The sequence below is a fragment of the Typopeltis vanoorti genome, chromosome 23, assembly GCF_054136105.1.
Source record: "Typopeltis vanoorti isolate ZY-2024b chromosome 23, IOZ_Tvanoo_1.0, whole genome shotgun sequence".
In the NCBI taxonomy this organism is placed as follows: domain Eukaryota; kingdom Metazoa; phylum Arthropoda; class Arachnida; order Uropygi; family Thelyphonidae; genus Typopeltis; species Typopeltis vanoorti.
The window spans coordinates 79,231,841-79,252,486 of record NC_143571.1 but is presented as its reverse complement, the minus strand read 5'-3'; the positions used below and the strand labels follow the sequence as shown (position 1 = coordinate 79,252,486).

General features: G+C 36.6%; 1 protein-coding gene across 2 annotated transcripts in view; it reads right to left on the bottom strand.

Annotated features, from left to right (window-relative positions):
- Nucleotides 1–20,646, bottom strand: part of LOC150094024 (V-type proton ATPase catalytic subunit A) — a 218,379-nt gene that overhangs the window by 85,489 nt on the left and 112,244 nt on the right. For both annotated transcript variants that reach the window (XM_090413195.1, XM_090413197.1), the window contains exons 10-11: nucleotides 14,812–14,926; nucleotides 3,921–4,128 (exon numbers count right to left, since the gene is read on the bottom strand). In XM_090413195.1, the coding sequence (XP_090269321.1) occupies nucleotides 3,921–4,128; nucleotides 14,812–14,926 (323 nt within the window). The remainder of the gene's footprint in view (nucleotides 1–3,920; nucleotides 4,129–14,811; nucleotides 14,927–20,646) is intronic.

Below are 20,646 nucleotides of genomic sequence, written 5' to 3'. Positions count from 1 at the left end.
ACAAATATTATGTGAACAATGGTAGTCTTTGTGGGGATTCTGTGGACTCTGGAGATTCTTCTTTCACTATGCCTCATCCCATGTTAAACGGGGTAGGTGTACCGATCTTTAACCTTCCTCTTCCAAGTTCTCCGGTCCAGGGCGTCCTTCGGACTCCATCCTTTCTCCCTAAGATCCTCTGTCACCTTATCCCTCCACCTGAGCTTGGGCCTGCCTCTTTTCCTCCTTCCCTCCAACTCCATATACTCCACTCATTTACCAACATACTCCCCACCCTTCCTCTCTACATGTTCGAACCACCTCAGCCTACTTTCTTGTATCTTCTTGCCAATTGGTCTCACCTTAACCATCCCTCTGATGTAGTCATTCCTTATCCTGTCCTTCTTTGTCACACCACTCATCCATCTCGACATCCGCATCTCTGCTACCTCCATCTTCCTCTCCTGTGCCTTTGTTATAGGCCACATCTCTGTGCCATGAAGCATCGCCAGCCTCACCACCATCTTATAGAGCTTTCCTTTCCTCTTACAACTCACTCTCTTGTAGCACAGGACCCCGCTCATCTTCCTCCAGTTCATCCAGCCGCATGTTATTGTGCTGTATTTCCTCATCCAGGTCACCATTCCTCTCGACGACCGACCCAAGGTACTTGAATTTCTTCCCTGAAATTAGCCTTTCACCCTGAAGTCGTATGATCATATTCTCGTCACTCCCCGTTGACATATATTCAGTCTTCTCCCAGTTAATTTTCATGCCTCTCTCCTCCAATACCTTTCTCCACTCTTCCAGAGTATTTTCAAGCTTCTCTCGGGATGATTCGCATAGAACAATGTCGTCGGCAAATAGCATGCTCCATGGTGCCTCCTTCTTGACATCCTCCACTAGTACATCCATGACCAGGTCAAAGAGGTAGGGGCTCAGAACTGACCCTTGGTGTAGCCCTATGACAATGGGGAACCCTTCTGTCATGCCGACACTAGACCTGACCTGAGTTTCTGTTCCCTCATACATCTTCTTCACCAACCTCACATACTTCTCCAACACCCCCTTCTTCCTCATACACCTCCATACCTCCTGCCTGGCCACTCTGTCGTATGCCTTTTCCAGGTCTATAAACACCATGTGCAGCTCCACTTGCATCTCTCTATATTTCTCCATCAATCGCTTTAGCGCAAATATCGCATCCGTTGTCCCTCTTCCTGGCATAAATCCAAACTGCTTCTCACCAATTTTGGTTTCCTGCCGTATCCTCCCTTCAATTATTCTTTCCCATATCTTCGATGTGTGTGACATCAGCTTGATCCCTCTATAGTTGCCACAGTCTTGAACATCTGGAGATTCCTAAATAATAATATATCCCACAGCCTTAGTAGCACATAGCCAATCATTCACATCTAATCACTATCGTATGTCTCCTTTCTGGAGCTTGTACAGTATCATTTATACATGAGCATAGTGCTACATTAACAAAGTGCTCATTAAATAATTCTACTGTATTTTTCGCATGGATAATTTGCTACCACTTATCAATCTTAACCTGCTCTCCTATAATTAGTCTTCCTCTTCTCACTGCATTACAAATCTCTTCCATAATGACTTTTCCCCATACTGCTTGTCCAATTATTCTGTTAATTTGCTAATCCATTTCACACCTTGGGATACAGATGTACAGCCAGTTTTAACTTGATGTTGGATGTATCAATTCCCAAGAAGCATTATCAACTTTTTCTTGCAGTTTAATCTCATGGTATTAATGTGCTTATGGTATTATCTACTAACACATTCCTGAAGTTAACTACTACAGAATATCCATAATCACTCACCTTACAAATCCAGATATACCACTTTTTAAATGAAAAGTTGCATATTGTCTCACTGTTATTCATCATTTATATGAATTACATCATAAAGGAAAGCTATATTAAACCTTTATTGAAATATTATATAATCAATTCAGCTCTTTGCTTTTGTAGATGCTTTCCATATTTAACTTGCTATATTCACTGAAAAGTGAGCTCAAATAACTAAAATGTATAAGCTTTTCTAATGTTCTCTCTACTGTGAGTGCAGTTGAAGAATCTTTTGTTTGCTATCTATTTTCTTTTATTTTTTTATTGCCAATTTTCATATCATGTCAAATTTCATATTCGATGTGTTTAAAAGGATAACATCATATGCATAAAATATAACGGCTAAACTTAAATCCTCTATTTGAATATTAAGCTCAGGAATTAATTAAGAAAACCATATTAAACCATATTCAGCTAAATACAGCTGAATATTGAATATCCAATTTAACATCATTTTCCTTAATGATACATTATAAATACATTATAAATAACAGCAGAGACAGCATATGTTTTGCACATTTAACAAACCCACTATCTTGTATATTCATCATCAAATTTCGATATATACCCTCAGGAGGATATTAAGATAGTACTACATGAAAAAGTTACACCATTACTAACTTTCAATAAACAATTTCCCCCAAAAATTAATCTGTTATCCATCAAGACTCTTAACATTATCAGATATCATATTATATCTGATATTATATTTCTTTCTTATGGCACTTTTTACTGTATCAATCCACATGCATCATGGTCTTCCTCTGTGTCCTTTTATAATATATATATATATATATTTTTTATTATTATAATGTCCCATGTACACGATATAACTATAGAATTTGAAAGAGCTTTCCTCTTGGTACCTTGTCATGCCTTTTCCAGATCTACCAAACTTAAATATAAATCCTTGTTATATTCCCAGGATTTCTCAACTATTTGTCTTAAATTGAAAATCTCATCCTGGCAATCTCTATTTGGTCTGAATCCAACTTGTCCTTCACCAAGTTTCCCTTCCACAATTTTTCTTAGCCAATTCTCAAGTATACCTGCATAAGTCTTACCAGGAACATAGTAGGGAAAACTTACATTCAGTTTTATTTCCATTTTTACAGATAGCTACCATGAGAGCTCTACTAAAATCATCCAGAATTTGACCCTCTGACCAGGCCTTCTGAATTATGCAGTGCAGCCATTGTAAAATTTCTGTACTTCCATATTTGAGCATTTCTGGTTGAATTTCATCTACTCCAGCTGCTTTTCCAAATTTCAGGTTTGTGGTGGCTTTTTCTACTTCAAGTATGGATATGTATTCCTGACTACATTCCTGTTGGAAGTTTTCTATCGTTGTGTTGACACTGCTTGTTTCATTTGGCAATCTTTCAAAGTAATTACTTCAGATATCTAGAATATCTTTATCTTCAGTTTCCATGTCACTATTATCATCTCAGATTCCTTTTACAGTACTCTTTCCCCCATTTCTAAGCTTGTATATTCTTGTCTATTCTAATCTTTATATTCTTCCATTTTGAATGCAGATTTGAATATATATATACACACACACACACACACACACACACACTAGGGGGCTCCACCACCACGATGCCTACGGTGCCCAACTCCCCCGAGTTCCGAACTGGTAGGCCGGTTCTCCTTGAATTCTGATGACTCGAAAGGCCCTAAAAAATGGCTGCCCAACACAAAAATGTTTATTAAATTCCATTTTAACAGAATTTGTTTACTGGTTGTAAAATCTATATTCCAGCAGGTCCTTAGACATGATGAGATTTGAGAATAGCAGACCAAATAAGGTTGAGACTAAGAATTTATACTTATTTAGGGTTACTCTGAGGATACATTGCAGTATATGATAAAAATAAGCTTTTCTCTCCTACTACAGGTTTTCAAGTATAATATATTGTTACAAACAGAATAACAAGAAACATTTCAAAATTATAGCATCACATATACTGCTACAGCATCTATTAACATTAATGATGTTTACTCCATATTTACATTACTGCAACAAGCATAAAATAGGAGGAAGAAATATCTCAAAACAAAGCCTACCTTTGTTCTCAAGGCCACAAATTCTCCATAGTTTTTCTCATAAAACTCATCTAGTGCACGAGTATATTTACTGTAAGATATCAACCAATTAATAGATGGAAAATGTTTTCTCTGAGCAAGTTTCTTGTCCAAACCCCAAAATACTTGTACAATGCCTAGAGTTGCAGATGTTACTGGATCTGAGAAATCACCACCAGGTGGAGATACACTAAAAAGAGAGGGAGGGTTAGTATTATTTTTTCTCATTACTAATTTATGCAAATATGATTAATTGCAATTTTTTCTTGTTTTGTTTTAATGTAACCCAACTCATGGAAAGTTGGAAACTTAAAGTACACTAAGTACCAAGTGTTAGAAAATCCAAGAATCCTACCTCTAGAAACCAAACATTTTTCAAGGCCTTCGAAAAAACAGAGCAGTGATCTGACACTGGCAATGAAAATCATTTACCATCTGAAGCCATTCAAAAACAAATGCCACAGAAGGATCAATAAAGACAGCCATTATACAGTAGCTGATTATGTATGGAGCTATCCATTCAGCCACACTGGCATATTAATGAAGAAGCACACAATCAAGGCAAAATCAAATTAGTAACATATCCTAAAAATAGCAGCCAAATCAAAACTGTTCACACTCTCCAACCAACAGACAGTGGATTCAGATTCCACAGTAGCATAAATGCTTATCTGTAGTGAAATTTTTGTTTGTGTGAGAACTACAATCCTGCTTATTAATGACAATCCACCCTTTGCAGATGGATTGTCATTAAAAATAAACAGTTGTGGGATCCAAATCCACAGACAGTGGATTTGGATCCCACATGTTCAACTATGGTTGAACAGTGAACAGTTTTGATTTGGCTGCTATGCTGAGGTAGTGGATCACTAATTAAATGACACTTTCAACAACTATCTGTAATCCAGAGTATTTTAATAATAAGGTGTAACACCTTTTGGCAACTCATATGTAAAAATATGACTTCTACATTACTTCAACCTTGGTAATCACCTCTGGGCCTGGCTCCCACTGATGAGCCCTCAATAAAGGTCGAAACTGGTCTGGATAGTGACCCTTCCCATAATGCATAGCATTATACATACCCATAAGGATATGTGCTTTGCATTATAGGATACTAAGGCAAGTGATATGAAGTCATACACCTTTACCACGGGTTGCCTCAGTCCTGAAAATAGTTCAGATGCAAACTTGTTTGCTTACACTTGGATAAAGGATTAAACCAAGTATATTATTATTAGCTTTGCGCTTTTCTCCAAATTTTCCTAAAACATTTCTATATGTCTGATAATCATTTCCTACTCTGCTGTTTAGATCAATCTCCAACAAGAACCAACTTTTCCTTTTTCATTGTGCCAACTACCCTCTCTAATGCCTGAAAAAATTCCTCCATTTCTTCCTTCGTAGAACCTTCTGTATGACCATATAAGAAATAACACAAATAAGTCTCATTGTCCACTTTCCTATTCTGATATTTGCCCACATCACTCTACTTGATATTGCCTGCCATTAAATAAGATTAGTAGTGTTGAATACTATAGCTACTCCCTGTTTTCCCTGATTGTTATTGCCTAAATATAACATTTTGTATTTGTTGTTGAAAGTTTATTTTTCACTTGGTTAGAGTAAAATAAAATTAGTTTAATCCTTTTTCCAAGTGTGAGCAAACAAAGTTTGCGCCTGAAAGTATCTTCAGGACTGGGGTAAGGTGGTACAAGCTACCAACACTCCTATCTCAGTATCTCCTATAATGCAAAACACATCTCCTTGTGGATATGTCTAATGTTATGCATTAAGGGAAGGGCCACTACCCAGACTAGTTTCGACCTTTATTGAGGTCTCTTCAGTGGTAGCCAGGCCCAAGTGGAGATACCAGGCAGAAGCATTAGTAAACTTTCAACATCTTTCTCTAAGTCCAGAGTAATTTATTAAAAAAGGGTGGCACACCATTTGGCAACTCCTATAGGTAGAGATGACAATGCTTCTGCCTGGTATCTCCACTTGGGCCTGGCTCCCACTGAAGAGACCTCAATAAAGGTCTGGGTAGTGGCCCTTCCCTTAATGCATAACATTAGACATATCCGCAAGGAGATGTGTTTTGCATTATAGGAGATACTGAGATAGGAGTGTTGGTATCTTGCTCCACCTTTGCAACGAGTTGCCCTGGTGTTGTACCACCTTACCCCAGTCCTGAAGATACTTTCAGGCGCAAACTTTGTTTGCTCACACTTGGAAAAAGGATTAAACGAATTTTATTATTTGTATTTGTTGCACAGAAAGATCCCACCAGTTTTTGTCTTCTTTGTTTCATCAAACCTATCATGACAATCTGCTACTTATCCAATTCTTTTGCTAGTTTTCCATTGATGCTTCTTACGTTGATAGTACCAATCTTGAGCACTGCTGATGTTGAGTTGGGATGTGTTCTGGGATTTGTTTTAGTAGCTGACTTTATGCTGTTTGCCCTCGTTCCCTGACAAAAACAATGGGGACCTTGTTTAACCTGGTGATGCCCCAGCCAGCATGAAATTCTGTCATGCTGGACCATCATTTTACTTGTGCTTTAGGCTAATCCCAAATTGCCATCCTATCCTTGATCGTTCAGTATCCTGGGATACCAAACAGGGTGCACCATGAGAAGGTGACAACTGGACATTAGGTCAGAAGTCCTGGTTGGTTCTCCACATTCCTTTGAAGGCTATGTGGAGGTCTCCTCTCAGTTATATAGCTTCGACCCTTAAGCACCCCACTAAACAAAATGTTTCCCAGAAAAAAAAAAAGTAAGAATAAAAACCAAAAGTGAAATTAAATATAGTCCTCTTCTCTCTCTCTCTCAAATATGGGTTACAGATATGGATATTAAAGCAAAAAAGACCGTTATAAAATCCTGTTGACAAAAAACAGCTTTTTAAGAACCTTTTAGGGATAAGAAGACAATAAAATGAGGAATTAACATCTAAACTCTCTAATTAAAATTATTAAGCTGGCCATGGATTCCAAAGCATCATATAACAGAGCTCATTGTAACATGTAGAGAGACCTACGACCTAAATTCTAAAGATTACAGTGACAAATATTGAGAGAAGGGAGGAAACAGATGGTGGAGATGACCGATGTTGTTCTGTGGATACGAATTATGAGTGCTGAAGAGATAAAATTTGCTCTGCAGCCCTTTACAGTAACTAATCGAACCAGTTGTAGCCCTCAGAGCCAAAATACTGACCAAATATGAATTTGGTGAACTTAATTGCTTAAATGGTTAAGTGTGAATTTCCATCTTCCCAGTATGATGTAAAAACAGATCTTGATAGATAAAGAAAGGTTGTGTCTACCACAGGTAATTTTGACCACAACCTTGCACTTATCTCTTCTCTCACTGAGCAACAGACACAGCCATTTCCAACTAAGAGTCATCTGGCATTATAAGAATATTAAGTGGGATGACCTAGCTAAAGATGCATTCTAGAAATATAAAGATCTGCTCAGAAGTTCGGTGGGTATAGAGACAGAGAAAAGAATGATAAGAACATTAGTTTGGCCAGTTTTCACATATGGAAGTATTCAAGAAGAGAGTAAAACAACAGATAGAAGCCTTTGAAATGTGATGCTACAGAAGCCCCCTGAAAATCTCATGGACAGAGTACGTGACAAATGCAGAGAATGAAAACACAGAAATCTTCACTGCAGGAAAGATCCAGAGAATGATGAGACTGGCAGGACATGTATTGAGGAGATAAGCAGGATAGAGAACACTAGCAGTTTTAGAAGGAAAGATTATGGGAAGAGGATCAAGAAGTGAAAAAAAAAAAAAGACACAGTTTGATGATTATCAAACTGTGTCCTTTTCCTCAAATACCTGCATAGATGATTTTGGTAAGTGTCCCCTAACCATTTCAAACACCAAATGCCACCACTTATCTTTCACCAGAAAATGATCAGAAAAATCCTGTCTATCCCCAAAAATGCCCATGGCCCCTGCTGCATTCCTCCAGTTGTCCTGAAGTTTTGTGATCCATAGCTGACTCCTATTCCATGTCACCTCTTTATGGTCTCTACTGGCATCTACACTACACCATGGGAATTAACCCCTTCCCAAACTATTCCCAAAAAGGTGACAAATCTTTAGCATCAAACTACCACCCAATCTCTCTCACCTCAGTCTTCTTTAAAGTAATGGAGAGAACCATCAATACACAACTCCTATGCTACCTTGAAAGCACTCAACTAATAAACAATCACTAGTATGGATTCCAAGAGCCTGTGTAGCTCAGTGGATGTGGCGTTTGTAAACCACAGCCCTTGGCCGCACGAAGGAAGACTTGATTTCGAGTCTAGTCTGTGACAAGAGGAAATTTTTCTAAGCCTTTTTTTGACCGGTTCCAGAGTTAGTCTATCTCTGGCATGGGCAAGCGGGTTTTCCTCCTGGAAACTCGGGTTTATCATCCCGTAAACTCAAGAAAATCGACCGTAGAACCCACATTATTTCAGACATTAAATACGAGTGTTAGGGTTAGGGACCATGAGATGGCGGCACTTGTTGAGCCATCTCTCTTCACTACATGCCACTTAATTAGTGATAGCCTTGGGCCAGATATCTCTGATTGGGTACCAGTGGAGATTTAACTGCCCACTCAGTCTCCAAAAGTTAGATAGGGCTAAAAATGGCCTCGCCTACTCCCTATATACGGGAATAAAAAGGTGTTAGCTGATTTTTTTTTTTTTTTGATTTTTAGTGTGGATTCCACCAATGATGTTCAACAGGAGATCTGCTCATCTATGTCACCTGCAAACCAAAATTCTGATCTCCAAACCATTCCTCAATGTGGCTTGGATAACCTTGTCGATTTCAATGCTTTATTATTTAAATACAGTTCTGCCTTATTTCCCCCCACCTCAAAAAAAAAGACCCATATTCTCCCAGTCTTACCTTTGACAACACCCAAATATTTCAGCAAGATGATCTCTCTCTCCTTGGGATTACTTCGACATCAAGATTCTCCTGGCATAAGCGGCATTATAACCATTGCCTCCTCAGCATCCAAAAAATTAGGATGCCTCTTTCACTGAAGACATTACCTCTGAACAGCTATTAATCCTGCATAAATCAAAAATTTGCCCATCCATTGAGTATTGCTCACATCTGGGATGGTGCACCCCTAGAGCTTCCTAAAAATTCTCAATGCAATACAGAAGAGTGCAATTAGACTGATAAATGACTCATCTCTTATAAACTCACTCAACCACTCTTGCACAGGTATTTAGTATCTACTGCATGCATCTTCTATAAATATTTCTATGGTAACTGTTCATCAGAATTGTCATCAATATTTTATCCTCTTTCTACAAAATCCATTGAAATAAGTGTAGTTGCCACCCAACACCCCTTCAGAATCCAACTCCATTCCATACTCATAGAACAATTTTCTCTTTCTCATCCTTCATTCCTGCTGCTGTATACTGGAACAGCCTCCCATCCCACATGCTTCCCAATGAATACAATGCACAGACCTTCAAATTCAGATGTGAACAAATTCCTCCTTTCTCAAAGCTCTTCCCATACACAGTATTAATGATGTGCTGTAGGCTGATCAACCATCTTCTCATGTATGGGCCCCAACATTAAAAAAAATAATAAATAGATAAATAAGAAACTTCCAAGAAATGGAAGTGCATTCCACTTTTCAGTTTCCATGGAATTATATACATTTATGTTGGTTGTTTAGTGGCTGAGGAAGGGTGTTTATTTCATTGCTGAGAAAGCAAAACTCTCTTTGCTTATTTTCAATTTTTCTTTTATAATTTAAATTACAAAATAGCATGGAAAATTTTAGGCTGTTTTTCAAATCAAGTGACACTTATAAATGATGCTTTAGTGAAAACCTGGCTCAGTGACAGCACTAATGTGCTCATAGGTCCTTTGGCTGCTCGTCTATGGAATCTATATATACTTTTATAAATATTATGGCTTGTGGCCAAAGGTCACAAACCATAAGATCAAAATCAAAAGTATCTCCTAACCAACTTCAAATGTTGGCTTGGGAATGAATTGTGGATTGAGTGGCAAAATCAATTATTGATGGTTACTAATTGGTCACCAGGTTGTAAAGGAGCCGAATGATGATCAAGAGTAAAGATGTAACAGCAATTATAAAGGCAGTTCTTGATAGCCAGTTTTTTTTGTTTGTTTAATGGGTTAAATATAGACATTCTTCCATGCTGTCAACTAAATAATAACTTATAAAGATAACAAAGAATGCATTAATTCTGGAGCACAATGGAGGAAGAAAGAACAGCACCAATTATTACAGCACTTAGGGATTCTTTTAATGTTTCCTGAAAAAAAAAGATCAGAAGAGGCACCCGTGAGGCATCCAAAAAATTATATAGAGGAGGGTCAACTTAATTTTGGGGATAGATTATGGTAGCAATATTTGGAAATAAGAAAAGAACTGGTGAAGTGGAAGGGCAGAAGATGCACCAAATAACCCTGGTGAGAGACAAGAAGGTTCAATTATCGTCTGAGGTAAGAACCAAGTTTTCAGCACTTGTCCCTCTCATAGTTGAATTTGGTTTAGTGATGGTCTTTCGGAAGCTGTTTGAAGCTGCAATGTAAGCAGAGCATGAAACTGGGGTTCTTAGATGTCAAGTCAAATGTGATATGCTATTTATTTTCTGCTGCCTTAAGTAAGATAAAAATGAACATCACACTGAAAAGAACAGTATGTAAGAAGGTCTTTAAAAGAATTAAAGTTGAGTTGCTTTCTCAACTATACAAATATAATTTGATAATAAATATAACAAATATACCAAAGACATAACTATTCTCCCTCCGGTTGGTGATAGTGATCATGCAGTACTGACTTAGGAATGACTAGGTTTATGAATGTTCCATTCAAAAAAGGTTACATGCTGAACTACAAAGCAGGAAATTATGACCAACTGAAGAGTATACTGAGTTCGGTGGAATGGGATTGGTTGACGGATAGGAAAAATATTGACAGTGCATGGGAAGCATTTAAACAATACTTAAATGATGAGATATCAGAATGTGTCTCGAGAGTTCGAAGAATAAATAGGGCAGGATTCAAATGGATGTGTAATTTTATTAAGCAACAGATTCGTGAGAAAAGGATGATGTGGAAGAAATACTGTGAGCATAAGGATGATGTCCGTTATGAAAATTATAAGCAGCAGAATAAAATAGTCAGTTGTTGTATTGAAAACAAAGTCTAAGTATGAAAAGACACTGGCTCTGCATGCTAAATCCACAAGAATTCTATCGATATGTTGCAAGTAAAAGAAATAATTAATATGAAATAATAACTGTTGCAGATGGTGTGAAGGTTACAGATGCAGAAGAGGTTGTCCAACTAATGAGTGTCCATTTTGTTAAAAGCTATCCACCTGGTGTTATGCAACATTGAGCTCGCTGCTACCTCTTCACTGGATGAAGAAACTCAAGTGTATGAGGAGGTATTAGAACTGTTGCACAACTGAATAAGAATTCGATAATAGTGGACGATGAGATACCAGAAAGGGTGATAAAAGAGTATTCAGATGAACTGGCTATTCTTTTGACCAGGCTGTATACTTGAATCTCAGAACAGGGAAGATTCTGCAGGAATGAAAAGAATGCATGATAGTTCCATTGCACAAGGGTAGTGCAAAGACCGATGTATCCAACTATCGACTAATCGGTATCTCAGGAGTGGTGGCAGTGAAGATTTTGTAAAAGTTGGTTAGAGCTTATATTCAGAAATGCAAGGAAGGCAATAGTTGATAAAGGTGATGCAGATATGCTGCAGGATGATTTAAATAAATTGGCAGTGTGGACAAAGAGCAACAGTTGTCAATTTAATGTTGGAAAATGTAAGATAGTATACTTTAGCATGAAAAGATTACATACTTTGTATCATATTGATGGTACTGGATTACAGGAAATTGATGAGGCTAGGGATCTGGGAGTGATGGTGAACAGAGATTTGAAATTCAGAGGATATATTGCAAGAGTTGAAAAATAGCTCAGAGGATTACTTGGATGTTGAACACACTGACAAGTAAAAAATAGGAGTTTCTAATAAATTTAGTTTAATCCTTTATCCAAGTGTGAGCAAACAAAGTTTGCACCTGAAAATATCTTCAGGGCTAGGGTAAGGTAGTACAACACTGGGCAACTCGTAGCAAAGGTGGACCAAGCTAACATCTCTCCTATCTCAGTATCTCCCATAATGCAAAACACATCTCCTTGCAGATATGTATAATGTTGTGCATTAAGCGGGGGGCCACTACCCAGACTAGTTTCGACCCTTATTGAGGTCTCTTCAGTGGGAGCCAGGCCCAGAAGTGGAGATACCAGGCAGAAGCAATGCCGAGGTCAGCTTTACCTATAGGAGTTGCAAAAGGTGTGCCACCTTTTTATTAAATTACTCTGGATTTACTGAATATAAACTTTCAATAAAAAATAGGAGGTTATCCCTCTTTATAAGGCTATGATTTGGCTACATGTTGACTACTGTGCACAGATTTTGGTCACCTCGGTTTTTTGGGGATCAGGAAGAAGGGAAGAAAATTCAGAGATGAGTGACCAAGCTGGTGACAAGTCTATGGAATGCTCCCTATGAGGATAGATAAGTTACTAAAGGGATTCTATAAGATTGAAACAAAAGAAATATTTCAATACATGAGGGGTGAGGGGTCACATCTAGAAGTTGTCTAAGAGTGTGGTTAGTAAGGGTGTGCAGACTAGGTTCTTTGATGGAAAGTAGTGAATGAGTGGAATGGTTTACAGAGGTGTTGTGAGTGTCCCAAATGGTTAGTTTGGGGTCTCCTGCAATGACTCTTAACTCCATGGAGATACCCATATAAATAATAATATATAGTCTAAGGAATTTCATTTCAGCTACTTGTATTACACTTTTATCTTTCCCAATTCCCCGCCGCCCCCCACTCTATTCATCTTTTTGAACCATATAAAATTGTTGATATTACCATGACTTTAATTTTGTTTCCTTTCTTGTTTTATCTTTTGTTATTCACCTTATAGTACCACAAACTGCTTAAAAACTTAAAAACTGAAATTTGTTTCTACATGAAATCTAGAAGTTCCATAATCTCTATGCATTTGTTATCTATGTGAAATGTTGTATCCCAACCTAAATACTGAAATCTGTTACTTGTGTTAACTGCTTATTTGAGTTCTAGATTTGGTGGTAAGTGTTATTAAACATGATATACTAATAAGGTATATTAAGCTTAATTGTTTACTCTATTCAAATAATGTTACCACTTATAAATAAATCACCCTCAAGTCTTCAGCTGAATTAAGTAAATTCTGTAAGAAATGTGGTATGAAAATCAGCAATAGAAGACAGGCAGGAAAACTTGGGAAGAAATCTTCTGATAAGAAACTAGTATGTGTCCCAACAAGCAATTCTAAACTAAGAGCTAGGACTAACATATTTATATAAGCTTCCTCTTATCATAACTTAGAGAAACAAACAATACTTGTGGGGTTCTTGCAGATTTAAGTATGGTTCATATATTCCAAGTGTAAAATATATGTGCAAATGGCAATGGCCATACATGACTTCTACATGACACACTACAAATGCTATTACCATCCACCAAGAACTTGTGCATTATATAAAAAAATTGTTTCACCAGAAGCAGGCCAAACAATTAAGTTTAAGTAGCCTGCTGAAAACTAACAAGGAGATGATTTTTCAATACTTCTTTTGGTCCTTAATTGAACTGGAATGATCTTCAGCGACATTTGCAACAACAACAACAACTACTCTATGAGCAGTTATTCTGACTTCCTAAGACAGAAAAAAAATTAGAATACCGAGATTATTATCACTATCTTTCTTTATTCTTCCCCACCACAATCGACATACAATCCGTTTTATAAGTTCTAACTCCAGCTTCTAAAAAATTGAGAGCATCTGAAATTTTTTATTCATTTTTTTTAATCCCATTCAAAAGATGGGAACTTATAATATATTAGTACCAGAAAAGGAAGGCAACTTCAACACTAAAACTCTTGTGACAGTCTACATTAACCACGTAACCAGCCACTATGGATAAAATATGCATCCTCATATGCCTCGTATCCATCAAATATTTCAATGTAATATCAATGGTATTACAATTTTAATATGCACTTCACATCCATGATAACCTTGACGTCTATAGATGTCTTGGCTGGTAGCATGGTTAATCCAGAGGCGAGTGACTAAGATGATAACAGGTCTATGGAATGCACCATATGAGAACAGATTGAAGATTTGTGGGTTGCAGAAACTAGTTGATAGGCGAAAAAGGGGAGATATGATTGAGACATTCAAATTGCTAAAAGGATTCTATAGGATTAATTCAGATGATATTTTTGAGATCAGGACTGGTGGTGGGAGAACTAGGGGACACCCATGGAAGCTGGGCAAGAGCGTGGTTAGCAGGGGTGTTAGAGCTGGGTTCTTTACTTTTAGAGTGGTAAATGAGTGGAATAAGCTGCCAGAGTCTGTTGTGGATGCTATGACAGTGAGCGAGTTCAAGGCAAGGTATGATAGATACTGTGAGAATGTTGAACAGCTGTGTGAACATGATGTTTAGGGCCTCCCTCGATGAGTCTAAGGACTCCTGGAGTAGCCCGTGGTAATAATAATAATAATAATAATTAATCTATATATTTCTTCTTAGTTACATAAACAACAACTCCAGTGAATATATGGAATGAGATAAGCAACGAGTATCCTGCTTAGCATTCCAAATCTTAATTGAAAGCATAGTGCAGAAAAAGGAGATATTCAAATAAACTTAGAGTAATTTAAAGTCCAATAATAAATGTGTATCAAAAAAAAAGAAAAATACTTACGCTCCAACAATAGTTACACTCCCTTCTCTTTCAGGATTACCTAGACACTTTACACGGCCAGCTCTTTCATAGAAAGAAGCTAAACGAGCACCAAGATAGGCAGGATAGCCAGAATCTGCAATAAGAGTTAAGAAACAAAATCTAACATATTCAATACCAACAATACAAAAAAAAAAAAAAACATCTTGAATATAAAATTAAAAATGATGATTTCTCATTCTTAGAGTAGAATGAATTCATATCTTTCATGTTTAGCATTTTGACTTATCTCTCTTATTCCATATAAATATATTCAGCTGACTTACTACTATACCAGATTTGCTAATTCTGCTGTTTACAAATTTAATTTAGGTACAAATTTAAAATTGCCTAAATAGCTGAAATGTTTTATTTGTTCCATAGGTTTTCCATTCAGGATGCAGTACATGTTTTCAATGTTTCCACTTATTTTCATTGTCTTTGACTTTTTAATGCTTATTTTCATACCAAATTTATCATACCAGTTATTCAATTTGTTCAGGCTTGTCCTGGATTTATTTAGGAGTATAACATCATCTGCATAAAGTTAAAGAGCTAAGATTAACATCTCCAATTTTGATATCAGGTTTAATACAGCTATCCTTCATAATGTAATCCATACAGATGATCAATAACAGTGGAGACAATGTACATCCTTGTTGTACACCCCACGTAACATCAAACCATCTTCCTGTACCTCCTTCCCATTTACAGTGGAGCGTTTTGAACAGTTTTCCTCTTGGCACCTGGTCACATGCCTTTTCTACAATACAGATCCTCATGACATTCCCATTATTTCTCAACAATTTGTCTTAAAATGAAAATCTGTTTTTTTTTCTGCCTGCATTCAGCTTGTTCTTCTTCAAGCTTCTCCTCACAATTTTTCTTAGCTGTTTCTCAAGAATACTTGCACAAATCTTACCAGGGATACTCAATAGAGGAATTCTTCTATAATGCTCACATTCAGCTTTATTCCCTTTTTACAGATGAGTACTATGAACACTCTAATTCCAATCATTCAGAATTTGACTCTCTGAGCAGGCCTTTTGGTCAGAGAGTCAAATATCACAAACCAGAAATTCCACATTTCCACTTTGTGATAGTTTTTTCTACTTCAAGTTCAGATACACTCGGGTCTCTTTTTTATGTGGTATATACGTTCCACACAAAACTGCATATAAAATAATCACACAAGAAAGGCCTAACTTATGTTGAAAAATCAGGGATATGTTCCATAATTTTCTAAAACCGCATAAAACCGAAGCATTTAATTAAAATAAATCAAAAATCGTATACAAAAAAATTTATGAAAATTCAGGAAAATAAAAATGCCCAAGTTTGTTTTTTTTCTGCTTAGGACATACACTGGTTATTACTAACATCATGTTCCAACATAAAAGTGTCCACAAATTCACATGGAGAGAAGAGGCAAGGAATAAGAAAAGTCTCAGTGACTATGTTATTGTTGATAGTGATGTTTTCTCCCTAGTGCAGGATACCAGAGCGTACAGAGGATTTGAAATTGGAAGCGATCACTATTTAGTATTGAGCAGGATAAAATTGAATTTCATATTGAAAAGAATCACATGTAAGAAAGTTTTAAAGTGAATAAAAGTTGAGCAGCTCTCAGATGTGAACTGTAGACTAAAATACACAAAGATTATTGAAGAAAAAATTAAAGAGTTTGAGAGCAAGAACCAAACCTTGGAGATTCAGTGGCAAGCCTTGAAGAAAACCCTGATTGAGTCAGCAAGAGAGGCGTGGTGATTTTGTCTGCAAGAATAGAAAAATCAGAACTCCATGGTGGACACAGGAAGTTAAAAAGGCAGTGAAGTAAAAGAATATCAAAAGTTCATGACAAATAAGTGAGTTTTTGCTCTTTGAGATTACAGAGACAAATGTAAGAAAGTGAAACACTGTGTAAAACTAGCTAAACAAAAGTTGGGAGGACTTTGGTAAGAACATAGAAAATAAATATCAAATAGGTGGTAAGATATTGTTGAAGAAGCTTAGAAATGGAGGAAAGAGTGCTGTAAAAGGAGTTAGAGATGATAAAGGTGACATGAAAACAGGAGAAAAAGATATCCTTGAAGTATGGAGTAATTACTTCGAAACATTGATAAATGAAACAAGCAGTGAGAACACAGTGGTAAAAAAACACTCAATAGGCATACAGTCAGAGGAATACATATCCATATTTGAAGTAGAAAAAGCCATCAAAGGCTTGAAATGTGGAAAGGCAGCAGGAGTAGATGATATTCGACCAGAAATGCTGAAGTATGGTGGTATAAAAGTCTTGCAGTGGCTGCACTGCATAGTTCAGAAAGCCTGGACAGAGGGACGAATTCCCAATGATTGGAGGAGAACTCTAATAGTATCCATATATAAAAAGGGAAATAAAACTGAATGTGAGAATTACAGAGGTATTTCCCTACTGAGTGTTCCTGGCAAGATCTATGCAAGTATACTTGAGAAACGGTTGAGAAGAATTGTGGAAGAAAAGCTTGATGAAGAACAAGCTGGATTCAGGCCAAATAGAGGCTGTCAGGATCAGATCTTCACTTTACGACAAATACTTGAGAAAGAATGGGAATATAACAAAAATTTGTATTTAAGTTTTGTCGATCTGGAAAATCCATAAGACAAGGTGCCAAGAGAGAAGCTATTCAATACTTTAGTTATATGGTGTCAATGGGGCATTATACCAAGCAATACTTAGTCTTTATTTGAGTTGTAAGTCAGCAGTTAGAATTGAAGGAAGTATAGGAAGATGGTTTAATGTTAAATCTGGTGTAAGACAAAGATATACATTATCCATTCTGTTATTCATTATCTATATGGATCACATTATGAAGGAAAGTGGTATTAAACATGATATCAGAATTGGAGATGTTAATGTCAGCTCTTTGCTTTATGCAGACAATATTATACTTCTAAATAAATCCACTACAAGTTTGCAAGATTCCCTGACTAAACTGAATAACTGTTGTAATAGATATGGTATGAAGGCCAGCATTAAAAAGACAAAGACAATGAAAATAGGTAGAATTGTTGAAAATGTCAACTGTGTTGTGAACGGGGAACCTGTGAAACAAGTAAAACATTTCATCTACTTAGGCACGATTTTTAGTGAAGATGATAAATTAAATATGGAAATAGACAACAGAAACAACAAAGCTGGTATGGTAGGCAGTCAATTGAATAAATTCATATGGAATAAGAGAGAAATTAGTCGGAACACTAAATTAGATGTATACAAGACAGTGTTCAAACCAGTTTTAACTTGTGGATCGGAGAGCTGGGTCAGAAGTAAAACACTTGACCAAAGACCAGAGACCACAGATATGAGATTCCTGAGAAAGATTATAGGCATGAACAGATGGCATTAATGGCAGTATGATATTAAAAACGAGGATATTAATAAAGAACTTGCCATTGTCAACATCCAGGAATGCATTAACAGAGCTAATCTCAGATGGTATGGTCACTTAAACAGAATGGCGAGGAAAGATTAGCAAAACAATTGTTCTCTGCCAGGTTGGCAGGAAAACGACTCAGAGGAAGACCAAGATATAGGTGGATTGATACGGTACAAAGTGCCTTAGACAAAAGAAATATAAGATCTGATAATGTTGGAGTCTTGACAAGTAACAGACTGATTTGGAGGAAAATTGTAGATAGGAAGTTAGTAATGATGTAAATTTTTCATGTAGTACTATCACATCTTGTACACCCATTAAGGGTGCATGTCAGGAATTTGATGATGATGATTAAGCTTGTTTTAAAGTTTTATTCATTTAATTTTATTGAAAAGTAAAAATTTTTTTTTAACATTTTGTCAATAGAATTATCACCGCTATTAGATAATATTCGGCAACGTTTGCGAACTGGTTCAAACTCCCTTTCATCACCAGAAGAGATAGTCAGTGCATCAGTATGGTAAAAGGCAATGGTTCTTCACAAAAAGAATTAGCTTCACTCTCGTTCTGTGCTGATTTTTTCCATCTGACAATGTAATCAGTGATTAAACTTTGCGATGTTGATTTCACTAATTTTTTATACAGCTCGCGGTATCCAGACATGCAGGTCTTCAGCTCACGTTGGAATTTAAAGGCTTGTTCAGAATTTGTGTCATTAACAAGAAAATGATTTTCCAATTTACTGCACAGTTGAAGACCGTCTCGCATTATATTTGCAGTGAGGGGGACAGGTTTTTCATCTGCTTCACTATCGTTTTCTGGATATTCGATGATATCTAAAGTTAATCAATATTCAATAATGTCATCGTTGCACTGTTTGCAATACATCCAGTCCAAGCTGCTTTCCAGCAAGCATTTTTGTGGTCTTATTTCAGCGATAGAAGATGCAAAATGATTTAAGCAGTCCAAAATAGAAAATTTTTTCCAAACGTCAGTTACTGTTAATGATTCATTTTCTAGTTTATTCAATATAAATTGAAAAGTGTGCTTAACGTAATATTTTTTTAAAAGTAGCAATTATGCCTTGATCTAATGGCTGAATAATGCTTGTTGTATTGGGTGGAAAAAACACTACCTGCACATTTGGATGCCCAAAATGCAGATGACTTGGTGCATTGCCAACAATTAATAAAACTTTAAAATCAAGAGCTTTTTGCTTCATGTATGTTTCCACTTCTGTTACAAAGCAATTATCGAACCATGCAGTAAATACAGCAGTTGTTACCCAGGCCTTTGTATTAGCCATCCAATGTACTGGCAGCAGTTTTAGATCTTTGCCTTTTAGAGCACGTGGTCTTAGAAATTGATTTACTAGGAGGGGTTTCAACATCCGATCTCCTGATGCATCGCTACAAAGTAACAATGTTACTCGATCTTTGCTTGCTTTAAACTCACTTGCTTTTTTTCTCAGACTTTGCGATGTAAGTTCGACTAGGCATTTTCTTCTAAAACAATCCTGTTTCATCAGCGTTAAACACTTGATCGGGACAATATCCACCATCTTCAATAATTTGGGCTAACTTCTCTTAAAAATTTTGGCTGCGTCTTCATCTGCTGCTGCAACCTCGCCTGTAATCTTCATGTTTATGAAGTGCATTCCTTTTTAAAAACCTGGTTTACCCTTCTTTGCTAGCTGAAAATTCTTTATCAGCCTGGGAAGCGGAAGTAGACGGATCCAATTGCTTCATCTGTTCATAAAACCGAAGAGCTTTTTCTTTAATTAAATAACCACTTATAGGAATTCCCCTTTGAGTTAATTCTTCAATCCAAATTATGAGCGCTCATTCCATGTTTTCTAATAAACCATCTCTTGAGTACAATGATAATTTGGCACTTAGTTTTGTGCCAGAAATGACAGATTTTCTTATTGCGACTTCATTCTTTTTAATTGCTTTTATAGTAGATTCGCTTAAATTAAAATGTTTACCAATTGCCCTCTCCTTTTGGTAAGCGATCTAATATTGCAATTTTCATTTCCAAAGAAATTGCTTTCCTTCGGTGCTTTTTTCCTCCATTGAGCCAAATTTAATTAATTATTAATTAATGATCAATTATTAATTAATATTAAAAAATCAGCAAAATTAACTATTAATTATTAATGAATATATTACAAAATAACCAAGGTGTTCCATGAAAATTTCAGGATTTGTGAAGTGTTTCCATCGTAGGAAAAGTTTGGGATACGCTGGATTACCCTATTACCGGAATGGATTCTCCTTCTGTTGACACGCGCAGAAGTGTCGAAAGGTCTCGTATCTGTGGGCGTGCACCGCATAAAAAGAGACCCGAGTGTATATATTCCAAATGGCATTCCTGTTGAGTGTTTCTACCACCATGC